At 39.6% G+C, this 24021-nt stretch overlaps 1 protein-coding gene across 1 annotated transcript in view; it reads left to right on the forward strand.

The window, feature by feature from the left end:
• znf704 (zinc finger protein 704) overlaps positions 1-24021 on the forward strand; it is a 58911-nt gene that overhangs the window by 26570 nt on the left and 8320 nt on the right. Inside the window, exons 3-4 of the mRNA XM_057828145.1 lie at positions 22897-23000; positions 23595-23857. Of these exons, the coding sequence (XP_057684128.1) occupies positions 22897-23000; positions 23595-23857 (367 nt within the window). The remainder of the gene's footprint in view (positions 1-22896; positions 23001-23594; positions 23858-24021) is intronic.

Genomic DNA, 24021 nt, shown 5'->3' on the forward strand with positions numbered 1-24021 from the left:
TCTAAATAATCTTTAGAGTGGGAATCATTGTCGTTAAGGTTTTCAGATCTCGAATGTCTGCCAATTAGGGCTGCCACAATGAATCGATTAATCGACAAATAATCAAGAATCAGATGAATTGACTACTATTTAAATAGTCGATACATTTTTTGGGAGACATTGTTGACCCCAAAAAATGGTCTAAATCGTCTTTTCAATACCTTTCAATAGGAAATATTCGATTGTATTTTTATTATTATTATTTTATCTTTTTTTAAATGAAAAATAACAAAAAAAGGGAGAAATTGCAAATATTCTTTTTATTTGTTCATATATTTTTTATTTTTTTAAATGTACTTATATTTTAATAACTATTTTTCCTCTTTTTGAATTTATTATTTTTTTATGTATTTTTATTTATTTAGAAATTATTTTCAATTAAGAGAACACAAAACAGTGTTCCCTTTATTTGTTCATATTTTTTCAAATTTTTATATTTTTGTTTTTAATTAAAATACTAAAAAAACTAATCTGTTTGCATTTGTTCGTCTATTTCAATTTTTCTGGAATTTTTATTTTTAAAATGTATTTAATTTTTTCATTCAAAAACAAAAAGGGGATTAAACTAAATATTCTCATTTTTATTTGATTTTGATTTTTTTCCATCAAAAAATGAAAAAAACCCCAGTAAACATTCTCTTTATTTTTTATTTTAAAGATAGATTTTTTTTTTTTTACATTAAATAGAAATAATAAAAGAAAAAGCAGTGAATATTCTCATAATGAAACATAATACACATATCATCAAATTAAAATTTTATTTTCGCAAACAAAGCAGTTTCTTTTTGCTTTTGCGGTCCAAGTATAATGACGTGACGAGCCGGATCTGGCCCCCGCCCCGCCATTTTGACACCCGTGCACTGCAACATGTTTGACATCAGGCTCGCTGTGTCCATTTGTGGTTTTTACCAATCAGCGTCCATTTTCCCACTCCTCCATTGTTCCTGGCTGGCTAGCGACGTCTTCTCCCTTCTTCAATCTTCTCCATCTCCTCTCATTTCCTCCCTCTCGCTCGCTCGCCCGCCCGCTCTCTCTCTTTCTTTGTCCTGTCTCGTGTACTTGCGGCGCACACGTGACGGCGCGCAATCACCGTCGACATCGCCGCACGCGTGTCGCGTACGATAAAGCGACGGTAAATGGTACACACGCTCATTTACATGCGTGGTCTCGAATTCCCCACGCGCCGGCGTGTAATTATTTATGCAAATGTGTCAATCGGAATGATTAATGGTGTCATCGCCGATGTTTTTTTTTTTTTTTTTGGATGGGGATTTCCCGCTAAATTGGCAACGGCAAGACAAAGAATTTAGCGTCTATTTTGTTTTACGGTGAATCTTCCTGATTTGAATCTCTTTTTTTTTTTTTTTTTTCCGACTGTATTTTATGTCTGATTAAACTGAACAGAGAACTGGAAATGGGTTTAAAATGCCAACTTTTACAAGCCGTAGCCTCTTTTACTTTAAAATTTACAGCCTAATAGAACATCTGGTGTCATGTGTAAACTACTATAAGGCATGAAAAGTGAGCGTCAGGTACTACACTTAAGATGGCGGGTTCTCTTATGGCTTTTCTGACCTCCAAAAGTCAGGACAGATTAACTTTGTCTGGCCATTTTGTGTCATTTACACAGAATAGACTAAAGATGGACCGATATATTGGTCAGCCGAAATATCGGGCCGATAAATTGACTTTTTTTTTCCAGATCGCCCGATATCGGTCGATATAAAAGATAACTGTTATGCTCACTGTTTGGGTGTTGATTTTTCTTATGAAGGTCAACTGATATATCGGGCCAAAAAAATGGAATTTTTTCAAGATCGGCCATCAGCCATTATATAGTTAATATAATAGAAGACCTTATGTTAGCTGCTTGGGTACTAATCTTTGTCCGAAAAATCGACCAATTAGTTGACTAGCTACTATATGGCCTTTTATCAAGATTGCCCGATATCCGTTGATATAATAAGATAACGGCTATGGTAACTGTCTGGGTGGGGAAGGTTTGTAAATTAACTCGCTCCTCCCAGTCAAAATGGATGCCGAGTGCCGTCATTGGCAAAGGAAAATGAGCCTAATAGGTCGACCGATATATCGGTCAGCCGATATATCGGTCAGCCGATAAATTGACTTAAAAAAAAAAAAATTAAAGATCGCCCGATATCGGTCGATATAAAAGATAACTGTTATCTTCAATGTTTGGGTGATGATTTTTATTATAAAGATCAACCTATATATCGGGCCATCAACCAATATACTCTAGCTGATATAATAGGACCTTATGTTAACTGCTTGGGTTGTAATCTTTCTCCGAAAGATCGACCAATTAGTTGACTAGCTACTATAGCGGACCGATATATGGACTTTTTTCAAGATTACCCGATATCAGTCGATATAAAGCGGTAACTGGTATGGTAACTGAGTGGTGAGGGTTTGTAAATGAACTCGCCCCTCCCTGTCCAAATGGGTTGGACATTGAGCGCCGGCAACGGAAAATGAGCGTAATAAGTCGACCGATATATCGGCTGACCAATATATCAGGCTGATAATTGGACTTTTTTTCAAGATCGTTCGATAACGGTCGATATAAAAGATAACTGTTAAGCTCACTGTTGGGTGGGGATTTTTCTCATGAAGGTCAACCGATATATCGGGCAGATAATTGGACTTTTTCAAGATCGGCCATTAGCCAATATATAGCCGATATAATAGAAAAACTTATGTTGGCTGCTTGGATGCTAATCTGTTTCATAATGGTCGACCGATATGTTGGTAGCTACTATATCGGGCCGATATATGGCCGTTTTTCAAGATTGCCTGATATCGGTCACTATAATAAGATAACTGTTATGCTCACTGTTAAGGTGGTGATTTTTCTTATGAAGGACAACCGATATATCGGGCCAATATATGGACTTCTTTTTTCAAGATTGCCAATTTGCCAATATATAGCTGATAAACTAGTAATACAAGACCCTATGTTATCTGCATGGGTACGAATCTTTCGCCTAAAGATCGACCGATTAGTTTGATAGCTATTATATCAGAGCGACGTATGGACTTTTTTTTTCAAGATTGCCCGATATCACTAGATATAATAAGGTAACAGTTATGGTAACTGTTTGGGTGGTGAGTTATTGGCTGCCATTGTGGAGCTAGACGTCCAATTCATTTTTACTGGGAATGAACGAATGTAACTGCGGACACGGGAGTGAGCCAAGTGCAATAGTGGACGCACTCAATCACACAAAAGAAAACATTTCTGGTTTTATGGCCCAGATGTCAAAATAAAAGCATGTTATTTTGTATGCACAGTATGAATGAGCTACAATGTGCCCACCAGTGGGCCGGAGTGAACCCCATCACGGGCTGGCTTCAGTCCGCTGGCCATACATTTGACACCCCTAACCTAACCCATTCTCCAACAAATATAAAAACGCTGCTGCTTGCCACGTTCTGATCGCAACGCCAGCTCCAAAATTGTTGTTTACTGCTTCTAATGGCTTACAAAGAGCTTTGGAAATAACCCATCCAGGTGGAGTCTTCGCGGGCGCGTAAAGGTTAACGATGCCACATAAACTCCCGTGAGAAGGATGGGGGGGAGCGTCACTTAACGAGGGAGTAACTCAAAGGCCTTTAGGTAAACGTTGAAGCAGCGGCGGCGGCCGGTGAATCCTTTGTCCTCCCCGCAGGCGCCTAGCGCCGCTTTTTACTACACCCTCCATCAGCTCCATCACCGCCGGCTTTTGTGAGCGCCTACGGCTAGCGAGCGCACGCGCGGGGAAGTGTAATTGGGAATTGGTCCCCCTCCTCCGGGGTCCTCCTGGGAGATGAGCGTCCGTGTGTGCGCGCCGCCTGGCTTAATGCGCGGCGAGGTCTTCAAAATTGAGAGCTCTAGTGATAAAAGGCTGACGGTGCGAGTGGGATGACCGCCTTTAGGTTGGGAGGGTGATATGTGATGGTTACAGTACTTCAGAAAATGTATTTTTCACATTTTGTGAACTCATCAGCTGCTGTTGACGACGCTGGATATCCAATCCATTTCGACTGGGAGAGGGCGCTCATTCGCCCCCTCCCAATTGAAATGGATTAGACCAGTGTTTTTCAACCAATGTGCTGTGAGAAATGATCCAATATCACTTTATTTTTCTTTTTTTCGTTGTTGTGCGGAGTTGCAGTAGGAAAGAAGGAGTAGGTAGAAGGTTGCGGTTGTGTGCAGATGAGTGAGGTATTGCTCGTGTCGCGTTCAAGAACTGATCGGATTTCTAGCCATCAGCTACCTTGCTGTCTGTGACAATATGGTCCGCAGCACGTCTACTGTACATCATTTGATTAGACTCAAGTGTCAATATACTTGAAAGTGTCCTTTTTATTTTATCCATATGTGACTGTAGTGCTGCAACGATTAATCGATTAACTAGAGCAATTCGATTAGAAAAAATTTTGAAGTAAATTTAGGTGCTTTTTGCTTTATTAAAGTGGTGTCGTAAAGGTTTGTTTTGAAATTGTTTGCATTTAGTTTTATTGATTTGAGTGGAAGCACTGCCCTCTAGTGGCAACAGTGAATATGACATAACTAATTTCACATGGCTGAATGCAGCTGCTCCTAGTTTTTGTTTGAGCTAATGTTTTTTGCTTGCATTCCTGATTTAGTTTATAGGTATATTTAGCTGTTTTTTGGGAATATGTGTTTGAACAATTTGCAAAGAGCATTGTTAAAAAAAAAAAAAAAAAAAAGTTAGCATTTTATAGCATTTAAGCTAGCGGTCTTTTGCTATATAAGTTTTACCTGGCTCTGCCAGACTATTCTCCCTGTATTTTTCAAACACTGAGGTAAATAGTCTGGGAACCATCCCATTAACGGCCTTTCGAGCAGGTACAAAATCAATCGACAAATCAGATTCGTTTATTTGCGTGACATGTTCTTAACGAGCAACGTCACTCTTGCGCGTCCAAAGTCGTCTCCAACACAGATGGTGAACGGAAGAGCCGAGAATATGTTCCAATCCACGGTAAAATCTGTTTTAAATGACCAAAAACACATCGACACGAGTCATTGACAACAGTCTGTCTCGCGCTAGCCACGTTGAATAAACTCCGCTCTCTTCATATGTTTACTTCCGCGCGCAAGTCCCTCATCCTTCCCTCGTCATTGAGAGATGTCGTCATTTTACTAACGTCACGTCTGCCCGTCGCTGATTGGTCCACTCCGCTGTCTGTTTGCTGTGGCTTGCTCCGCCCTGGAAATTGTATCCGCGTGAATGGTGGCCAGACTCAATAGAAGGAACAGCGGTCAGTCTAGTGTACCAGGCAAATATAAGTTAGCCAGTTGTTCTTTTGCCAATTGCTCTCAAAAAAGCTGTCTGAAGACCTGCGATCAAGGATTGTTGATTTGTATAAAGCTGGGAAAGGATACAAAACCATCTCTAAAAGTCTGGATGTTCATCAATCAACAGTCAGAGAAGTTGTCTACAAATGGAGAGAGTTTGGCACTGTTGTTTCTCTCCCAAAGAGTGGCCGTCCACCGCAGGTGACGCCAAGAGGTCAGCGCAGAATACTCAGAGGTAAAAAAAAAAAGAACCCTAGACTTACAGAAATCACTGTTACAGTCCTTTATCTCTGTACATGCATCAACTATATGTAAAACTATGGCCAAGAATGGTGTTCATGGGAGGACTCCATGGAGGAAGCCACTGCTGTTTTAAAAAAAAAAAAAAAAAAACATTGTTGCTCGTTTAATGTTCGCAAAAAGGCACCTGGACACTCCACAGAAGTTTTGGCAAAATATTTTGTGGACTGATGAAACTAAAGATAAATTGTTTGGGAGTAACACACAACGTCATGTCTGGAGGAAAAATGGAACAGCTCACCAACATCAACACCTCATCCCTACCGTGAAGCATGGTGGAGTGAGCATGATTTGGGGCTGTTTTGCTGCCTCAGGGCCTGGGCAACTTGCAATCATTAATAGAAGAATGAATTCAAAAGGTTATCAGGATGCTTTGCATGAAAACCTGAGGCTGTCTGTCAGACAGTTGAACTTAAAATGAGGATGGATGCTGTAACAAGACAATGATCCAAAACACAGAAGTAAATCCAACTTCAGAATGGTTTCAGAAGAAAATACACGTTCTGGAGTGGCCAAGTCAAATCCAGACTTGAACCCCATAGAGATGCTGTGGCATGACCTAAAGACAGCGATTCATGGCAGACATCCCAGGAATCTGACTGAACTACAGCAGTTTTGTCGAGAAGAATGGGCCAAGATTAGTCCTGATGGATGTGCCAGACTGATCTGCAGCTACAGGAAGCATCTGGTTGAAGTTATTGCTGCCAAGGGGGGGCATCCCCCCCTTCTGTCTATAAATATGAAAACCTATAAATGTTTGGGTGGTTTTAGTTCAAGCAGACAGTTTTTTCATCTGTGTGATTTTGACAAAGATCAGATTTTATGCAGAAATGTGAGAATGTTTTTCATACAACATTAAACATTTTTAAATGGAAAAAAAAAATCCCAAAGTATTTTTTTTATCTCTAAAAAAATAACAACTATCCCCTCTTTATGTCCCTGCAGTTTAATGATGATATTGCAGTATTTTGAATGTACAGAATAGAAAAAAATGTTATTTGTTGTCTACTGTATTTTTTACATTTATTATAAAAACACAAAAGGAATATTTAAATTTTTGAGAAAAATGTTTTTGTTCTAATCTGTTTATTTCCCCTTAGAAAATTGACACATATCCACTTTCTGCCACCCCTGGATTCCTGACGGTACTGCAATATTTTGAACATATCCTCTAATAAGTCAGTGGCAGCCAGTGCCAGGCAATGATTCATTTTGGCCCATTTGACATCATTTCGTGTTGATTTTCAGTCACTTCCTTTCTTTTAAGGGCATTTACGGGTCACTTCCTGTTGATTTTGGGTTACTGAAAAGGAAGCGACTCAAGAAATTTCCCTAAATGAATAAGAAATTAATTAATCAACAGGAAGTAACCTGCAAATGCCCTTTAACAAATAGGAAGTGACCTTTAAATCTCGACTGGATGTGAATGCTCTGGTTTTAGTGCCATTGACTGCCAATCCAGTCAAAATGAATTGGACGTCTAGCGCCGTCAATGGTAGCCATTTGGCTAACTTCGACACTTTTTAAACAGATGATTTTGTCAGCAACCTGTTGATTGCTTTTTGAAACAATGCATCGATTCTTGGCGGGAGCATATCGATAACCTTTTGGGCTACAAAGTATCACAATGTATCATCTTTTCAATATATTGTCACACTCCTAGCCAAAACCTTTTTAAAAACTTTAATCGAGATAAGTACAAATGCAAATTAAGCAAGAGCACGTCGCCAACTTCTGGCCCGGCATGCGCATTACATCATTTTTAAGCTGTTTTCCTTTCCGTTAAAGCTCCCGATTTCTGTCTCCGCTACTTCATTCCTTTACATGAAACCGAAGAGGACAAAGGACGGCACAAAGCGAGGATGGGCGGGGGGCACTTCCTCATGTTTACCTCCAGCACGTTTAGCCTCTTCATTTACTCGCTTCACTGAGCCTCTTCTCTTTGTTTAGCTCAGCGCCGCGTCGTATAGATCGCACGTGCCTCTTCCTAAATGAAAGCCGGTATACGGCATTAAGCGGAGAGATACGCCGCAACGGGCGGGGGGTTTATTTACCCGTGATTTTTTTTCTAAAGGTCGCCGCGAATGTCATCGGTTGTCCAATATCTGGGCGGACGTCCGCCGAAATGCCGTTTTCTTGTTTTTTCTCGTCACCTGCTGCTCCAGTGGACAAAGAGCGCCTTTCATCACGTGTTTGCAGTTATGCCAGAGGCAAGCCGCCAAGTCAGACCTCAACCAAGCTACATATAGGGCATCCAAGTGTCTTTATTTGGCCCATCGAGGCGGGGGGGGAGCGTGAAGGAACCCCAATGTATAGTAGGAAATGTAGGGCACACACCACTCACGACTCAAGTGTGCGTGTGTCAATCATCTCAAGGTAAAGCGAAGCGAAGAGAGAGGATGATCATTTCCCCTTATCTGGCTCGCTCAAGGAGGTTGCTCCACGTGGGGGGGTGGGAAATAATAAAAAAGAAGGACTATACGGTACTATACATCAAACTGTCACACACGCATTCGCTCAGCTCTGTCACTTCATTTCCAAAGCAGAACATAGACTCCAGCATATTTTGGCATGCACATGCCGCTCACACTTTTATGGGAGTGCCGTATGTCATCCAATCATAAAAGTTGGCACAGTTTCAACATGAAAAAAATTGGATGTGATGATCAAAAAGGAAGGATTACTGTTACGTTTCTCCACTTTTTAAAAAAAATTCCGCCCTGGTAGGCAGATTGAGGTAGAAACATGAAATTTGGTGGGTGTGTTTATCATGAAGAGACCTACAAAAAAGTCTCAAGAAGACATTGTGAAAAGGTACAGGAGTTACGCCATTTTGCCTCAAAGTGACATTCATAGGGTAGTTTTTACTGTTTTCCATTGGTCAATTTTTGGTTTCACTGTTCGCTGTTTCACTTAGCAACTTGAAATTTGATAGGCTTGTTCATCATGAGGAGATGCACAAAAAAAATCTCAAGAAGCCATGTGATAGAAGACAAAGGAAGTCCTCGTTTTGGCCTCAAAGTGACCCTAATAGGGTTATTTTGACCATTGTTCAGCAGTCAATTTTTTCTTTTAAAAATTCAGCCCCCAAAGTCTGTTTTTTTTTTTTTTTTTTTTTTTTTTTTTTAGCAAACTGAAATTTACTAAGCTTGTTTATCATGAGGAGACCCTCAAAAAAGTCTCAAGAAGCCATGTGTGGAAATGAACAGGAGCTCTGCCATTTTGCTTCAAAGTGACCACAATGGGGTAGTTTTTTATTATTTTCCAGTGGTCAATTTTTGGTTCCAAAATTCAGCCCCCAAAGTCTGCTTCACTTAGCAACTTGAAATTTGCTAGGCTTGTTCATCATGAGGAGACACACAAAAAAGTCTCAAGAAGCCATGTGATTAAAGACAAAGCAAGTCCACATTTTGGACGCAAAGTAACCATAAAAGGGTTATTTTGGCCATTTTCAAGGGTCATTTTTTTGTTTTAAAAATTCAGCCCCCAAAGTCTGTTTCACTTAGCAACTTGAAATTCGGTAGGCTTGTTCATCATGAGGGGACGCACAAAAAAGTCTCAAGAAGCCATGTGATAGAAGACAAAGGAGGTCATGTTTTGACCCTAAAGAGACCCTAATAGGGCAATTATGACCATATTTCAGAAGTCATTTTTTTCTTTTCAAAATTCAGCCCCCAAGTCTGTTTCGCTTAGTAACTTGAAATTTGGTAGGCTTGTTCATCATGAGGAGACTTACAAAAAGTGTCTCAAGTAGCCATGTGTGGAAAGGCACAGGAGTTCCGCCATTTGACCTCAAAGCGACCTTAATTGGGTAGTTTCTACTATTTTCCTGGAAACCATTTTTGGTTTCAAAATTCTGCCCCCAAAGTCTGTTTTACTTAGCAACTTGAAATTTGGTAGGCTTATTCATCATGAAGAGATGCAAAAAAAAAAAAAAAGTCCCTAGAAGCCATGTGATAAAAGACAAAGGAAGCCCAGATTTCGACCTCAAAGTGAACACAACAGGGTTATTTTGACCATTTTCAGGGGTCATTTTTTTCTTTTGAAAATTCAGCCCCCAAAGTCTTGTTTGTTTTACGAAATTGAAATTTGGTAGGCTTGTTCATCATGAAGAGATGCACAAAAACGTCTCAAGAAGCCATGTGATAGAAGACAAAGGAAGTCCAGCCTTAAATTCACCATAATAGGGTTCTTTTGACCATTTTCAGAGGGTTTTTTTTCTTTTAAAAATCCAGCGCCCAAAGTCTGTTTGATTTACTAAATTGAAATTTGGTAGACTTGTTCATCATGAGAAGACCCGCAAAAAAGTCTTAAGAAGCCATGTGTGGAAAGGCACAGGAGACCCACCATTTGACCTCAAACTGACCATAATGGGGTAATTTTTAGTATTGTGCAGGAGTCAATTTCTTTTAAAAAAAAATTCAGCCCCCAACGGCTGTTTCACTTAGCAACTTGAAATTTGGAAGGCTTGTTCATCATGAGGAGATGCACAAAAAAGTCTCAAGAAGCCATGTGATAGAAGACGAAGGAAGTTTGGCCTCAAATTCACAGTAATAGGATTCTTTTGACCATTTTCATAGGTCATTTTTTTTCTTAAATATTCAGCCCCCAAAGTCTGTTTATGTTACAAAATTTAAATTTTTGGTAGGCTTGTTTCATCATGAAAAGACCCACTAAAAAGTCTTAAGAAGCCATGTGTAAAAATGCACAGAAAGTCCACATTTTGTCCTCAAAGTGAGGCTCACTAAGGTAATTTTAACCATTTTAGAGGGTCAAAACTCTAAAAATTCATCCCCTCAAGGCAGTTCGTCTTCACAACTTGAAATTCTGTATACTTGTCTATCATGAAGAGACCCACAAAAAAGCGCCAAAAAAGTCATGTGTGAAAAGGCACAGGAAGTTCACCAATCGACCTCAAAGTGACCCTAATTGGATTATTTCGACCATTTTCCAGAGCTCAGCTTCTCTTTTTGAAAATTCGGCCTGAAAAGTCCATTTCACTTCCCATATTTGAATATGCACGGACAGTTTCCAATATTTTGTCCTCTGGCATCAATACGTATTGCAAAGACGAAACGGTTGACGTCCTTATGTTATTTGTTTGTCTCGTCAAGCCCAACGTGTCCACTGCGGGAGGCAGAAAAGGGACAAAAGCGAGGCTAATGTGCATGTGACACACTTTCTGTTGATTTGCTTCGGCATCGCTGTTGGCCAGCAGTAGCGCTCGTTGGCAAGCGTCGCGCGCTCACACACACACAGTCACAGGGTATTTGGCGCGGCGCCCAGCTAATGTACACCACACCCTGTTGCTCTCACTAGAGCCGATTGTATTTGTTACGTCTGATAGAAGCACATGTTGTTTAGCGCACTTTTGGTCCCAGTGTGCATGAATTTCCACTAACATTTCATAACCGAATCAGAATCCCTTCTGTTTACCTCGAGCAGAGTCCGCAAAAGTACAGGTCCGACTCACGAGGATGTTCCGGAACCGACGGCGTGGCTCCGGGCCAGCGCATATGTTGTTTTGACTGCGAACGTGACACGGGCCTTTGATTATTGTGTGTCTTCTAGAACAGATGTGCCCTCTGGAAATGTGGAGATACCCGTCCAAATGATTCCGATACAAGGACTCTTTTATTTATCCGCGTGTGCCTTTTAGGCATGACGTAAAAGCCGGGGTATAAAAGTTTTCACAAACTTGCAATTATCAGTGTTATATGTCACAGGATTGTGGTGAGCTTGACCCCTTACTTCAGGGGTCAAGTTTTGTTTTTTAAAAATTCAGCCCCTCTGTAAAGTTTTACGTAGAAATATGAAATTTGGTAGGGATGTTCAGTATAAGGAGACCTACAAAAAAGTCTCAAGAAGCCATGTGTGAAAAGACATAAGAAGCCTGCTATTCAGCCTCAAAGTGGCTCTTCTAGGGTCGTTTTTGTCATTTTCAATGGGTCTAGGTTTTATTTATAAATTCAGCCCCCAAAGCCTGTTTGATTAAGCTTCGTGAATTTTGGTTGGCTGATCCAACATGGGTAGAAACACCAAAAGTCTCTTGAAGCCATGTTCAAAAACACACACAAAGTCCACCATATGACCACAAAATAACTGTGTTTAAGTCATTTTTGCAGTTTTTCAGGAGTTACATTTTTCTTGTGAAAATTCAGCCCCTCTATATAGTTTCACGTAGCAAGATGAAATTTGGTGGGCGTGTTCATTATGAGGAGACTTACAAAAATGTCTCAGAAAGCCATGTGTGAAAAGACACAGGAAGCATGCTATTCAGCCTCAAAGTGACCTTTCTAGGGTTGTTTTTGCCATTTTCCAGGGGTCAAAATTTTATTTGAAAATTCAGCCCCCAAAGCCAGTTCGACTAGGCTGTTTGAAATTCAGTAGACTAGTCGATCATGCATAGACCCACCAAAAAGTCTCAAGACTCCATGTACAAGAAGACACTGAAAGTCCAACATATCAACTCAAAATAACTGTGTTTAAGTCATTTTTGCAGTTTTTCAGGGGTTAATTTTTTCTTGTGAAAGTTCAGCCCCTCTATATAGTTTCACGTAGCAAGATGAAATTTGGTGGGCATGTTCATTATGAGGAGACCTACAAAAAAGTTTCAAGACACCATATACAAAAAGACACTAAAAGTCCACCATATGACCTCAAAATAACTGTTTTAAGGTCATTTTCGCAGTTTTGCAAGGGTCCAAATTTTCATTTGAAAATTCAGCCCCTCTATATAGTTTCGCATAGCAAAATGAAATTTGGTGGGCGTGCTCATTATGGGGAGACCTACAAAAAAGTCTCAAGAAGCCATGTGTGAAAAGACATAAGAAGCCTGCTATTCAGCTTCAAAGTGGCTCTTCTAGTGTCGTTTTTGTCATTTTCAATGGGTCTAGGTTTTATTTGAAAATTCAGCCCCCAAAGCCTGTTTGATTAAGCTTCGTGAATTTTGTTAGGCTGATCCAACATGGGTAGAAACACCAAAAAGTCTCTTGAAGCCATGTACAAAAACACACACAAAGTCCACCATATGACCTCAAAATAACTGTGTTTGTCATTTTTGCAGTTTTTCAGGAGTAAATTTTTTCTTGTGAAAATTCAGCCCCTCTATATAGTTTCACGTAGCAAGATGAAATTTGGTGAGCATGTTCATTATGAGGAGACCTACAAAAAAGTTTCAAGACACCATATACAAAAAGACACTAAAAGTCCACCATATGACCTCAAAATAACTGTTTTAAGGTCATTTTCGCAGTTTTGCAAGGGTCCAAATTTTCATTTCAAAATTCAGCCCCTCTATATAGTTTCGCTTAGCAAAATGAAATTTGGTGGTCGTGCTCATTATGGGGAGACCTACAAAAAAGTCTCAAGAAGCCATGTGTGAAAAGACATAAGAGGCCTGCTATTCAGCTTCAAAGTGGCTCTTCTAGTGTCGTTTTTGTCATTTTCAATGGGTCTAGGTTTTATTTGAAAATTCAGCCCCCTAAGCCTGTTTGATTAAGCTTCGTGAATTTTGGTAGGCTGATCCAACATGGGTAGAAACACCAAAAAGTCTCTTGAAGCCATGTACAAAAACACACACAAAGTCCACCATACGACCTCAAAATAACTGTGTTTGTCATTTTTGCAGTTTTTCAGGAGTTACATTTTTCTTGTGAAAATTCAGCCCCTCTATATAGTTTCGCATAGCAACATGAAATTTGGTGGGCCTGCTCATTATGGGGAGACCTACAAAAAAGTCTTAAGAAGCCATGTGTGAAAAGACACAGGAAGCATGCTATTCAGTCTCAAAGTGACCTTTCTAGGGTTGTTTTTGCCGTTTTCCAGGGGTTAAAATTTTATTTGAAAATTCAGCCCCCAAAGCCAGTTTGACTGAGCTGTGTGAAATTCGGTAGACTTGTCGATCATGTGTAAACCCACCAAAAAGTCTCAAGACGCCATGTACAAAAAGGCACTGAAAGTCCACCATATGACCTCAAAATAACTGTGTCTAAGTCATTTTTGCAGTTTTTCAGGGATTAAAGTTTTCTTGTGAAAATTCAGCCCCTCTATATAGTTTCACGTAGCAAGATGAAATTTGGTGGGCGTGTTCATTATGAGGAGACCTACAAATAAGTTTCAAGACACCATGTACAAAAAGACACTAAAAGTCCAGCATATGACCTCAAAATAACTGTTTTGAGGTCATTTTCGCAGTTATGCAGGGGTCCAAATTTTCATTTGAAAATTCAGCCCCTCTATATAGTTTCGCATAGCAACATGAAATTTGGTGGGCGTGCTCATTATGGGGAGACCTACAAAAAAGTCTCAAGAAGCCATGTGTGAAAAGACACAGGAAGCATGCTATTCAGCCTCAAAGTGACCTTTCTAGGGTTGTTTTTGCCATTTTCCAGGGGTCAAAATTTTATTTGAAAATTAAGCCCCGAAAGCCAGTTTGACTGAGCTGTGTGAAATTCGGGAGACTAGTGGATCATGTATAGACCGACCAAAAAGTCTCAAGACGCCGTGTAAAAAAAGACACTTAAAGTCCACCATATGACCTCAAAATAACTTTTAAGGTCCTTTTCGCGGTTTTTCAGGGGTCAAATTTTTGAAAATTCAGCCCCTCTATATAGTTTCGCGTGGCAACATGAAATTTGGTGGGCGAGTTCATTATGAGTTTCCCTACAAAAAAGTCTCAAGAAGCCATGTGTGAAAGGACACAAGAAGCCTGCTATTCAGCCTCAAAGTGACTCTTCTAGGGTCGTTTTTACCATTAAAAAAAAAAAAAATTCAGCCCCCAAAACCAGTTTGACTAAGCTTTGTGAAATTTTGTAGGCTAGTCTGTCATGTTTAGACCCACCAAAAAGTCTCAGACACCATGTACAAAGAGACACAGGAAGTCCACCATATGACCTCAAAATAACTGTTTTAAGGTCATATTTGCAATTTTTCAGGGGTCCAAATTTTCTTTTGAAAATTCAGCCCTGCTATATAGTTTTACGTAGCAACATGAAATTTGGTAGGTTTGTTCATTATGAGGAGACCTACAAAAAAGTCTCAAGAAGCCTCTGTGAAAAGACACAGGAAGCCTGCTATTTAGTCTCAAAGTGACTCTTCTAGGGTTGTTTTTGCCTATAAGTCTCAAAAAGTCACGTTTGAAAAGATACAAGAAGTCTGCTATTTGGCCACAAAATGACCACCTTATGATGGAGACTTAAGGTTAACCCAAATTTAGACCTCCCGTGATGCAAACTTTAACCCGCAGCTACAAACGGCACCTGCCCAAAACCTGGCGCGCACTCCCATGTTTGTCATTTCACAACCGCGCTCACAGGAAGTCCGATAGACACAACTTTTACATATCAATGTAGAAAATGTCAAGGTTGATCCCGTAGCTTCGTTTGGCGTCGTCAAAATACGCCGCAGCGGAGAGACAAAATGGCTGAAAGTCCGGCCCGACATTTGGCGGGCGGAGGGGAATTCCTGTAATCCGGCACGCCGTTCAGCGCGGCCTTCATTACCGATGATTGATCACCGAGAGGCCGGCTTGGAAAGCAAAGACACCTGGCTTTCAGTTGCTGCACACTCAACTCGCTAAGTTGAGTTGGAGGGGAAACTTCAGGAATGTTCCAATTTTCTCACATACGGAGGTCGCTAATCTACTTTCTGTGGCATGCTTTCGTTTATTCGCCGCCAACCCTCCCAGTCCAAAAGGATTGGACGTCTATCCACGTCAATGGGAGGCAGTGATTTAAAAAAAAAAAAAAAAAAAAAAAAAAAGATCAAAATTGCGTGCTGTTGCTTGTTTTGACTTAATGGCTTAGTTTTAAATGTCCATCTATTGCTTTTGATGGGAATGTTGCCCCTACCAACATGGCCGCCCCGAGGCACATAGCCAGCCATCTTTATTTTTTACTAGGGCTGTCAAACGGTTAAAATTTTTAATCGAGTTAATTACAGCTTAAAAATTAATTAATCGTAATTCAAACCATCTATAAAATATGACGTATTTTTCTGTAAATTATTGTTGGAATGGAAATATAAGACACAAGATGGATATATACATTCAACATACAGAACATAAGTACTGTAGTTGTTTATTATAACAATAAATCAACAAGATGGCATTAACATTATTAACATTCTGTTCAAGCGATCCATGGATAGAAAGACTTGTAGTTCTTAAAAGATAAATGTTAGTACAAGTTATTGAAATTTAATATTAAAACCCCTCTCAATGTTTTCGTTTTAATAAAATTAGTAAAATTTTCAATCAAAAAATAAACTAGTAGCCCGCCATGGTTGATGTCAATAATTACACAATGCTCATGGGTGCTTAAGCCCATAAAATCAGTCGCACCCAAGCACCAGCAGAGGGCGACAAAACTCCAAAAAAGTAACAAGTTGGCATTGCACTGTGCTGTCATTTTAATCTGTTTGAGCGGGGCATGTGCGTTAATTCCGTCAAATATTTTAATGTGATTAATTTAAAAAATTAATTACCGCCTGTTAACGCGATAATTTTGACAGCCCTATTTTTTACACCACGTCTCCTCTTCGGAGATGATGGTGAGCGCATTAACAGCAATAGAGGTCAAATTGATTTGAACTACAATGAACTACGGTTAATGATTTTAAGTCATTGTCTGCCATTGACGTCTATCGCCGTCAATGGCAGACAATGACTTAAAAGATACCTCAAGATCAGTGTTGATTATGATGTCATCAAGCTTGACCCATCAATCAAAGGCCCTGGCACACCTCCTACTCCACTTCCTGGTCACCTTGGGGGGGACCGCCCGTCGCCATGGCAACTGTGACCGCTCATAACGAGCCGCGATCAGGTCGTGATGTACGAGTGGCGGCACTCGGCGTCATTAACGACGGGTCAATTCTGATGAATGACTTTCATATGTGTGTGTGCGCGACCAATCGCGTGAGATAACTGGCAATAAAATATCTGGGCGAGACCCCAGAGGTCCCCGAGTCGATTGTTTACGAGCGGAAGACGAGATAATTTACTTTAGCCACTTAGCGTGTTAGCATTGTAGTTTAACTCATGGGTTGCCATTGATGGTGATAGACGTGCAATCTATTTGGAGCAGGAGGAATGGCTTTTTTTTCTTAAATAAACATAAGTAAATTGGCGTTTACGGCTTCAGTTCCGTACGTTTGTCTGTTTGTGTTCAAAATAACTCAAGAACAGATAAAGCAATTATGATCCAACGTAGGGATGTCCTGATCGCACATTTTTGCTCCCGAGTCACCTTATTTTGAGAATCTGACGAAACCGAGTCTCGATCCGACAGCGAAAAAGAAGTTTTGTTTTTATTTGTTGTTTGTTTTTACGTCATGAACTTTTTTTCAAAAATGTTTACATTTTTGAAAGTCTATTAACCAGCCAAAGTTGAAAAATTTCAAATGCCAAATATGGAAAATCACACATATTGCTTGATTACTGATAAACAATAGACATTATTGTCATGAAACCTGAAAAATTATATTTTCTATTCATTTCAATGAAATGAAACTGGGAGGGTTCTGTTCATGATAAATGACTATATTTTTTCATTTTGTTACCTTTTGGAGGGGATCAATGCCATTATTGATCAAATCCTCTTCCTCCGAATCCATGTCCCATCTTTCTGGGGACTCATCTTCAGACTCTGCATAATTCACTACTTCTATTCGCCCGCTAGGGACCGGAGGCTTTTGTACTAGTAGTGTTCTACACCTCTTCTACCCCTGCCTTGTCGTTGTGATGCCATTTTGTCGAAATTGATTATTTCGGCAGAGACATGAAACATCGCGGATCCAAGATGGCAGCCACTGATGCAAACTTCAACTCACTAACTTTAAGTCGACTCAGGAAAACTCGTTTTGTTACCATGCGACAGTGCTGCCATCTGCTGTTTTACGAGCTTGTAGCAGAAAAACATACATTTTTAAAAAATTTAAATAGAAAAACCTGATCCTTTTCACCTGGTTCCGATCCTCTGGAAAATGGCGCGATTGGTCCGATTACCGATCATGTGATCGGACTGGGACATCGCTAATAAAAATTTGGGGATCATGAGGTCAAATGTCACAGAAATCGGAAATATGTACCGTAATTTTCTGACTGTAAGGCGGCACCAACCAAATTTGACACAAAAACGGCATTTGTTCATACATAAGCTGCACTGGACTATATGCTGCAGCTGTCCTCACTGTATTATGTAATATTTACACCAAAATATATTGACTGGTAACACTTTATTTGACAGCAGCCTCATACGACTGTCATAAGACCAAATAAACCACCATGAAGCTTTTAACCAATCAGCTTCATATCTTCAAGAAGCTTCATTTGCCCATCACTGCTTCCTTGGGGAAAGACAGTCAACCTCAGCTGCCAATCAAGCATCGATGGGAACCAGTTCTAACACTCTGACGCTCCCGGAATCGTTCGAATTTTAAAATTTCGATTCCTTGTTTTGATGCCCTGACCGCATAGGGGGGAAAAATTGCTCGAGTTCAAAGACTGATATTTATATACAAGTTAAAATTAGCCCTGTAAGAAGTTCATTTAATTTAAAAAATCGTAGAGAAGTTAACTATGCAATTTTTTTTACCCTGCATTTTTTTTTGACCCTGCCTCTTGAAAGAATCTGAATCGAGAATCGTTTGGAACCGGGATCGAAACGTGAAGTCTGAATCGGAACAGGAATCGCTCAATTTCAAACGATGCCCAACCCTAATGTTCTGTGCTAATTATTTCTTCAGTTACTGTTCGAGTTGTTTCATTAATTGCTTTATGTGACAGTGGCGCCGTAAGACTGTCATTAGACCATCGTAATTATGACATGACACTGTCATGAGCAAAAATGAATGCTTATAACAGATGTCATTTAGTGTTATCCGTCAAATTGTCTCACTTGAGCCGGACATAAATGGAGTTTGTGACATAATTTGCCAGATGACACTTCATGACATCTGTCATAATCATTCAGTAATACCCATGATAGTGTCATGTCATAATTATGACGGTCTTATGACAGTCTAATGCCGCCGCTGTCAAATAAAGTGTTAGCTATTAACCCAAATTAATCAACAAATAAGCCGCACTGGACTATAAGCCGCAGGATTCAAAATGAAGGAAAATTACGGTATGTGTTCAAGATAACTCAATTAGTGCTGCAACGATTAATCGATTAGCTCAAGTATTCGATTAGGAAGAAAAAGATTCAAATTAAAATTTTCTGCTTCGAGTATTCGTTTAAAGTGGCATTGTAATGGTTTGTTTTGAAAGTGTTTGCATTTAGGGGCTGTTTACATGGTGACTCTCCGAGAATACGAAAAATATGAAATTTCCATTTGCATTTGTGTCTCCATTTGAACAATGTCGCGATTTCGCATGAAAACGATATAGTATTCATGCCAGACCCTAGGGGGCAGTGCAGATTTACTGGGCGACAGAGAATGATGCACTTTGACCCCACCAAGCTCCCTCAGCCCGAAAAAAAAATATGCCCGCCCACTTTAAGCAATGTCGTTTTGGTTTTGCTCAAAAAGGCACAAAAATTGAAACGTTCAACATATTTAATTTAAAAATATTATTAAAACAGTACATTTCAAGGCAACATTCCGCCATATTTGCTGTTTTTAATGTTTAGTAGCACCGCTGCGCACGCCCAATGTGACGTGTACGAGTGCTGACGTTAACGACGCGGTCTCGCGCCGCAGGAGCCTTTGATATGCATGCCGAGGAAGCCCCCCTCAACCCCCCGCAATCGGATTCTTCCACTTTGGAGGAAGGATTCAGAATTTTTCGTCTTCGCCGACACCATATGCACGCGAGGCGAGTCCGCAACTCAGTCATTGCGTCTTTGTGTCGCAGAGTCGCCATGTAAACTGCCCTTTAGTTTTATTGATTTGGGTGGATACACTGCCCTCAAGTCTGCTTCATTTCATGTGGCTGAATCCAGCTGCTCCCTGTTAAGACCAACATAAGCTGAGTTTTTGTTTGAGCTAATGTTTTTTTTAATGCATTCGTAAATTAGTTTATAGGTATATTTGGCCGTTTGTTTGGGTTTTTTCGTGGGAATATGTGTCTGGACCATTTGTTGAGAGCATTGCAAAAAAAAAAAAAACAAAAAAACTAGCATATTATAGCATTTAATCTGGCAGACTTTAGCCAATTGTTGTTTTGTTGTACATAGATCATTATTTATTCATTTTTTTATACTGTTTGAGGCTCAGCTCAGATATTTTAATTTTTGATGTTCCTTATCCGATTACTCGATTATTCGAACTAACTACTTCCTCGATTAATCGACTACTAAAATAATCGAAAGCTGCAGCCCTAAACTCAATAATGAATAAAGGGTTATTTTCATAATATCGAAGAGGTGATTAATGAGGTCAAAGGCCACATAGGTCTGAAAAGGAGTATCATGATAACTTGAGTATTAATGAGTTTGTTTTTATTTAAATTTACATGGTAGGTGATATGATGGTAAGAAAAAAAGTCATTACCCTTCCCTTTTTTGTGTTTTCCCTTTACTCCCTTTTTTTTCCTTTCTCCTCCCTTTTTGTCTCATCTTTTACTACCTTTAACCCTTCTTTGTTCACCTCCTCAGTCCCTCCTCTTTTTTGTTTCCTCCCCTTTTTTTTTCTCCCTTAATCTTCCTCGTGTCTCCCCTTTTGTCTCCTCTTTTCCACTCGTCCTCCTCCCTGGCCTTTGACTTATTATCACTCACACACTTCACGGTATGAACAAAGGCATTTAAAAAAAAAAAAGCGTGCCACTACGATCATGTCTCGAGTTTCAAGCAAAAACACATTCCGATCACAAGACGACAAGAAGTCACAATATCTTTGTTTTCCTCTCTGACGTTTTCGACCCCTTTTGCTTGTTTGTAGTACGTTGAATTGCGTTTTTTTGCCCCCCGGCGACACAACTGGAGCGCAAGTGTCAAGGACGGCGGTTAAAAAGACATGATAAGGTTGGATGTGGAGGTAATTTACACCGTTGGAACCCCCAGATGGCTGCCGCTGAGTGACTCACTTTATGACTCGCAAACATCTGCGTTTGATGCATTTGGAAATCAGGGGCACAATGAGGGAAGCTGTCATTGACGTACCGCCAAATTGATATTTAATACAGAGCTGTGAATTTCAATGAGTTTATCACGAGTAGACGTCCAATTCATTTGAGGCGGGAGGGTGGCAGCGAATGAACGTTCGTTCATTCGCTGCCACCCTCCCGCTTCGAATGAATTGGACGTCTATTAACGTCAATGGCAGCCATTGAGTTAATTGATATATTACACAGCTTAAGAAAATGAATCCCAATTATAGAGTTAATATGCATGTATAAACTTCTTATTGTATTACAATAAAATGTTTTTACAAAAAAATTCGGGAACACTTTATTTGACTTTGGGTTCATAAGACCGTCAAGACCATGATAATTATGACAAGACACTGTTATGAGCATTATATGAATGCTTAAGACTCGGGCTGCCAAAATTATCGCGTTAACGGGCGGGAATTAATTTTTAAAATTAATCACGTTAAAATATTTGACGCAATTAACGCACATGTCCGGCTCAAACAGATTAAAATGACAGCACAGTGCAATGCCAACTTGTTACTTGTTTTTTGGAGTTTTGCCGCCCTCTGCTGGCGCTTGGGTGCGACTGATTTTATGGGTTTAAGCACCCATGAGCATTATGTAATTATTGACATCAACAATGACGGGCTACTAGTAGGGTTGTTCCGATCCTGTTTTTTTGCTCCCAATCCGATCCTGATCGTTTTTGTTTGAGTATCTGCCAAACACGATATTTCACGATCCGATTGCTTTTTTTTTGCTCCCGATTCAATTCAAATCATTCCTGATAATTTTTCCCGATCATATACATTTTGGCAATGCATTAAGAAAAAAATGAATAAAACTCGGACGGATATATATGTTCAAAATACAGTACATAAGTACTGTTTTGTTTATTATGACAATAAATCCTCAAGATGGCATTTACATTATTAACATTCTTTCTACGAGAGGGATCCACGGATAGAAAGACTTGTAATTCTTAAAGGATAAATGTGACTTTGTATATTGTGACTAAATATTGCCATCTTATGTATTTGTTGAGCTTTCAGTAAATGTTACTGCAGCCATTTAACTGTTCTGGCCAAATGCATGATGGGAAGTGCAACCATGACTGTGCGTAGTGGCACCAATTGATATATCTTCTCTGCGTTGGGAAGTAACATAGGGTGTTAAGGAAAAGATCAACCACTACCGTTTTTCCCCACATTGCTTCCCACGTTATTTTTAATTGTTGAGAGAGGGATTTTAATGCTTTAGCCAATTAAAAAGAGGCTCCAAAGACTGCCAAAATTGTCTCTACTCCTTTTACGCTGCCTGTTAGCTCTATATACAGGTAAAACGGCGCCATTATAGATTGAACGCGACAATGCGTGAGTGGGTCGTGCAGCGCATGCGTTAATTGCATTAAATATTTTAACGCGATTAATTTTTAAAAAATTAATTACCGCCGTTTACGCGATAAATTTGATAGCCCTCCTTTAAGCCAAAACTAAAGACTCTGGATGAATGTAAGACATTTTGTCTGTAACGTTAAATACAATTAGAAAACGATTTAATTAAAAAATATATATATATATTAAAAAAAGGCATGTCCGATACTTTTTTGCCGATTCCGATACTTTGAAAATGACGTGATTGGACCCGATCAATCAGTATCTTTAGCTACTTGTTTATTTTTTTATTGAAAATTTTATTACAACGAAAACATTAAGAGGGGTTTTAATATAAAATTTCTATAACTTGTACTAACATTTATCTTTTAAGAACTACAAGTCTTTCTATCCATGGATCGCTTTAACAGAATGTTAATAATGTTAATGCCATCTTGTTGATTTATTGTTATAATTCACAAATACAGTACTTATGTACCGTATGTTGAATGTATATATCCATCTTGTGTCTTATCTTTCTATTCCAACAATAATTTACAGAAAAATATGGCATATTTTATAGATTGTTTGAATTGCGATTAATTACGATTAATTAATTTTTAAACTGTAATTAACTTGATTAAAAATGTTAATCGTTTGACAGCCCTACTTAAGACGGATGAGCCTAGCAACATGAGATTATTTAAAGGTGTTGGAGCTAATATGCTATTGTTCTCGCATGGTGTTTAATATTATTTTTTGCAATGTTGTTTCTGCAGGCGGTCAGAGGAGGAAGTGGACATGGACAAGGTGACGGCGGCCATGGTGCTGACCAGCCTGTCCACCAGCCCGCTCGTCAGGAGTCCGCCCGTCAAAGTTAGCGGTAAGCCTGCTAAGAAACTTTTAAGTTTAATATGACAAAATTAACACTGTTGTCTTTTAAATTTAGTCGATTTTCGTGCATTTGGGGGGAAAAAAAAACATTCATGACATCAAAATGTCAAATTTATGATGTCAAAATTTGAAATTTTTGTCTCGTTATATCAAGAAAGTTTTCATGTGAAACTTTAGTCAAAATTTGAAATTTGTTGCATTGAAATGTGAAATTTATCACATTAAAATTTTATAATGCTAAGACATTCAATTTGTCACATGAAATGGAAAAAAATTGTCTTGTTAAACTGTGATGTCAGTCATGTTGAAATCTAAAATTTTCACGTCAAGTCTAATGTTAAAATGTGAAATTTTCATTGTTAAAATGTGACACTGGTTCAAATTTGTCACAGGAAAATTAATAATATGTCACATTATTACTTCATTGTCATTTTGAAAATTGAAAGTGAAACAATGGTGCTAAATGATGAATTTGCTAATCGAGTAATTTTCAATTTGAGTCATTCCAATCCAATGGATTGGACGTCCAATGCCGTCAATGGTAGCCAATGACTTAATGGGTGAACGCTTCACCCCCTCTCAGAGGCCCTGAGCGGCTCGTGGAAAGAGAACGGCTGCGCGGGTCCCTTCACGCCGTCCAGTAACAGCTCGTCGGGCGGCTACTGGAGCTGGTCGGCGCCCAGCGACCAGTCCAACCCGTCCACGCCGTCTCCGCCCCTGTCGGCCGACAGCTTCAAGCCCTTCCGGGTCCCTGGCGGCGGGGCCCTCAACGCCGAGGACCCCTGCCTGGAGGAAACGGACGGCAGCAGCTTGCTCTTCGACGAGCCCATACCGCGCAAGCGCAAGGTAGGTGCTAACGACCATGCTAAGCTAATCTACTGAAAGAGCGCTAACGTGGCAAATGACTATTTGTGGTCATTAAAAATACATAATCTATGAAGACCATCATATTTTTGGGTTATGTGGGCCACAATATAAATATAAAAGTGTGGCCTACAGGTGATACAGTA

The sequence above is a fragment of the Corythoichthys intestinalis genome, chromosome 22, assembly GCF_030265065.1.
Source record: "Corythoichthys intestinalis isolate RoL2023-P3 chromosome 22, ASM3026506v1, whole genome shotgun sequence".
NCBI classification, from domain to species: domain Eukaryota; kingdom Metazoa; phylum Chordata; class Actinopteri; order Syngnathiformes; family Syngnathidae; genus Corythoichthys; species Corythoichthys intestinalis.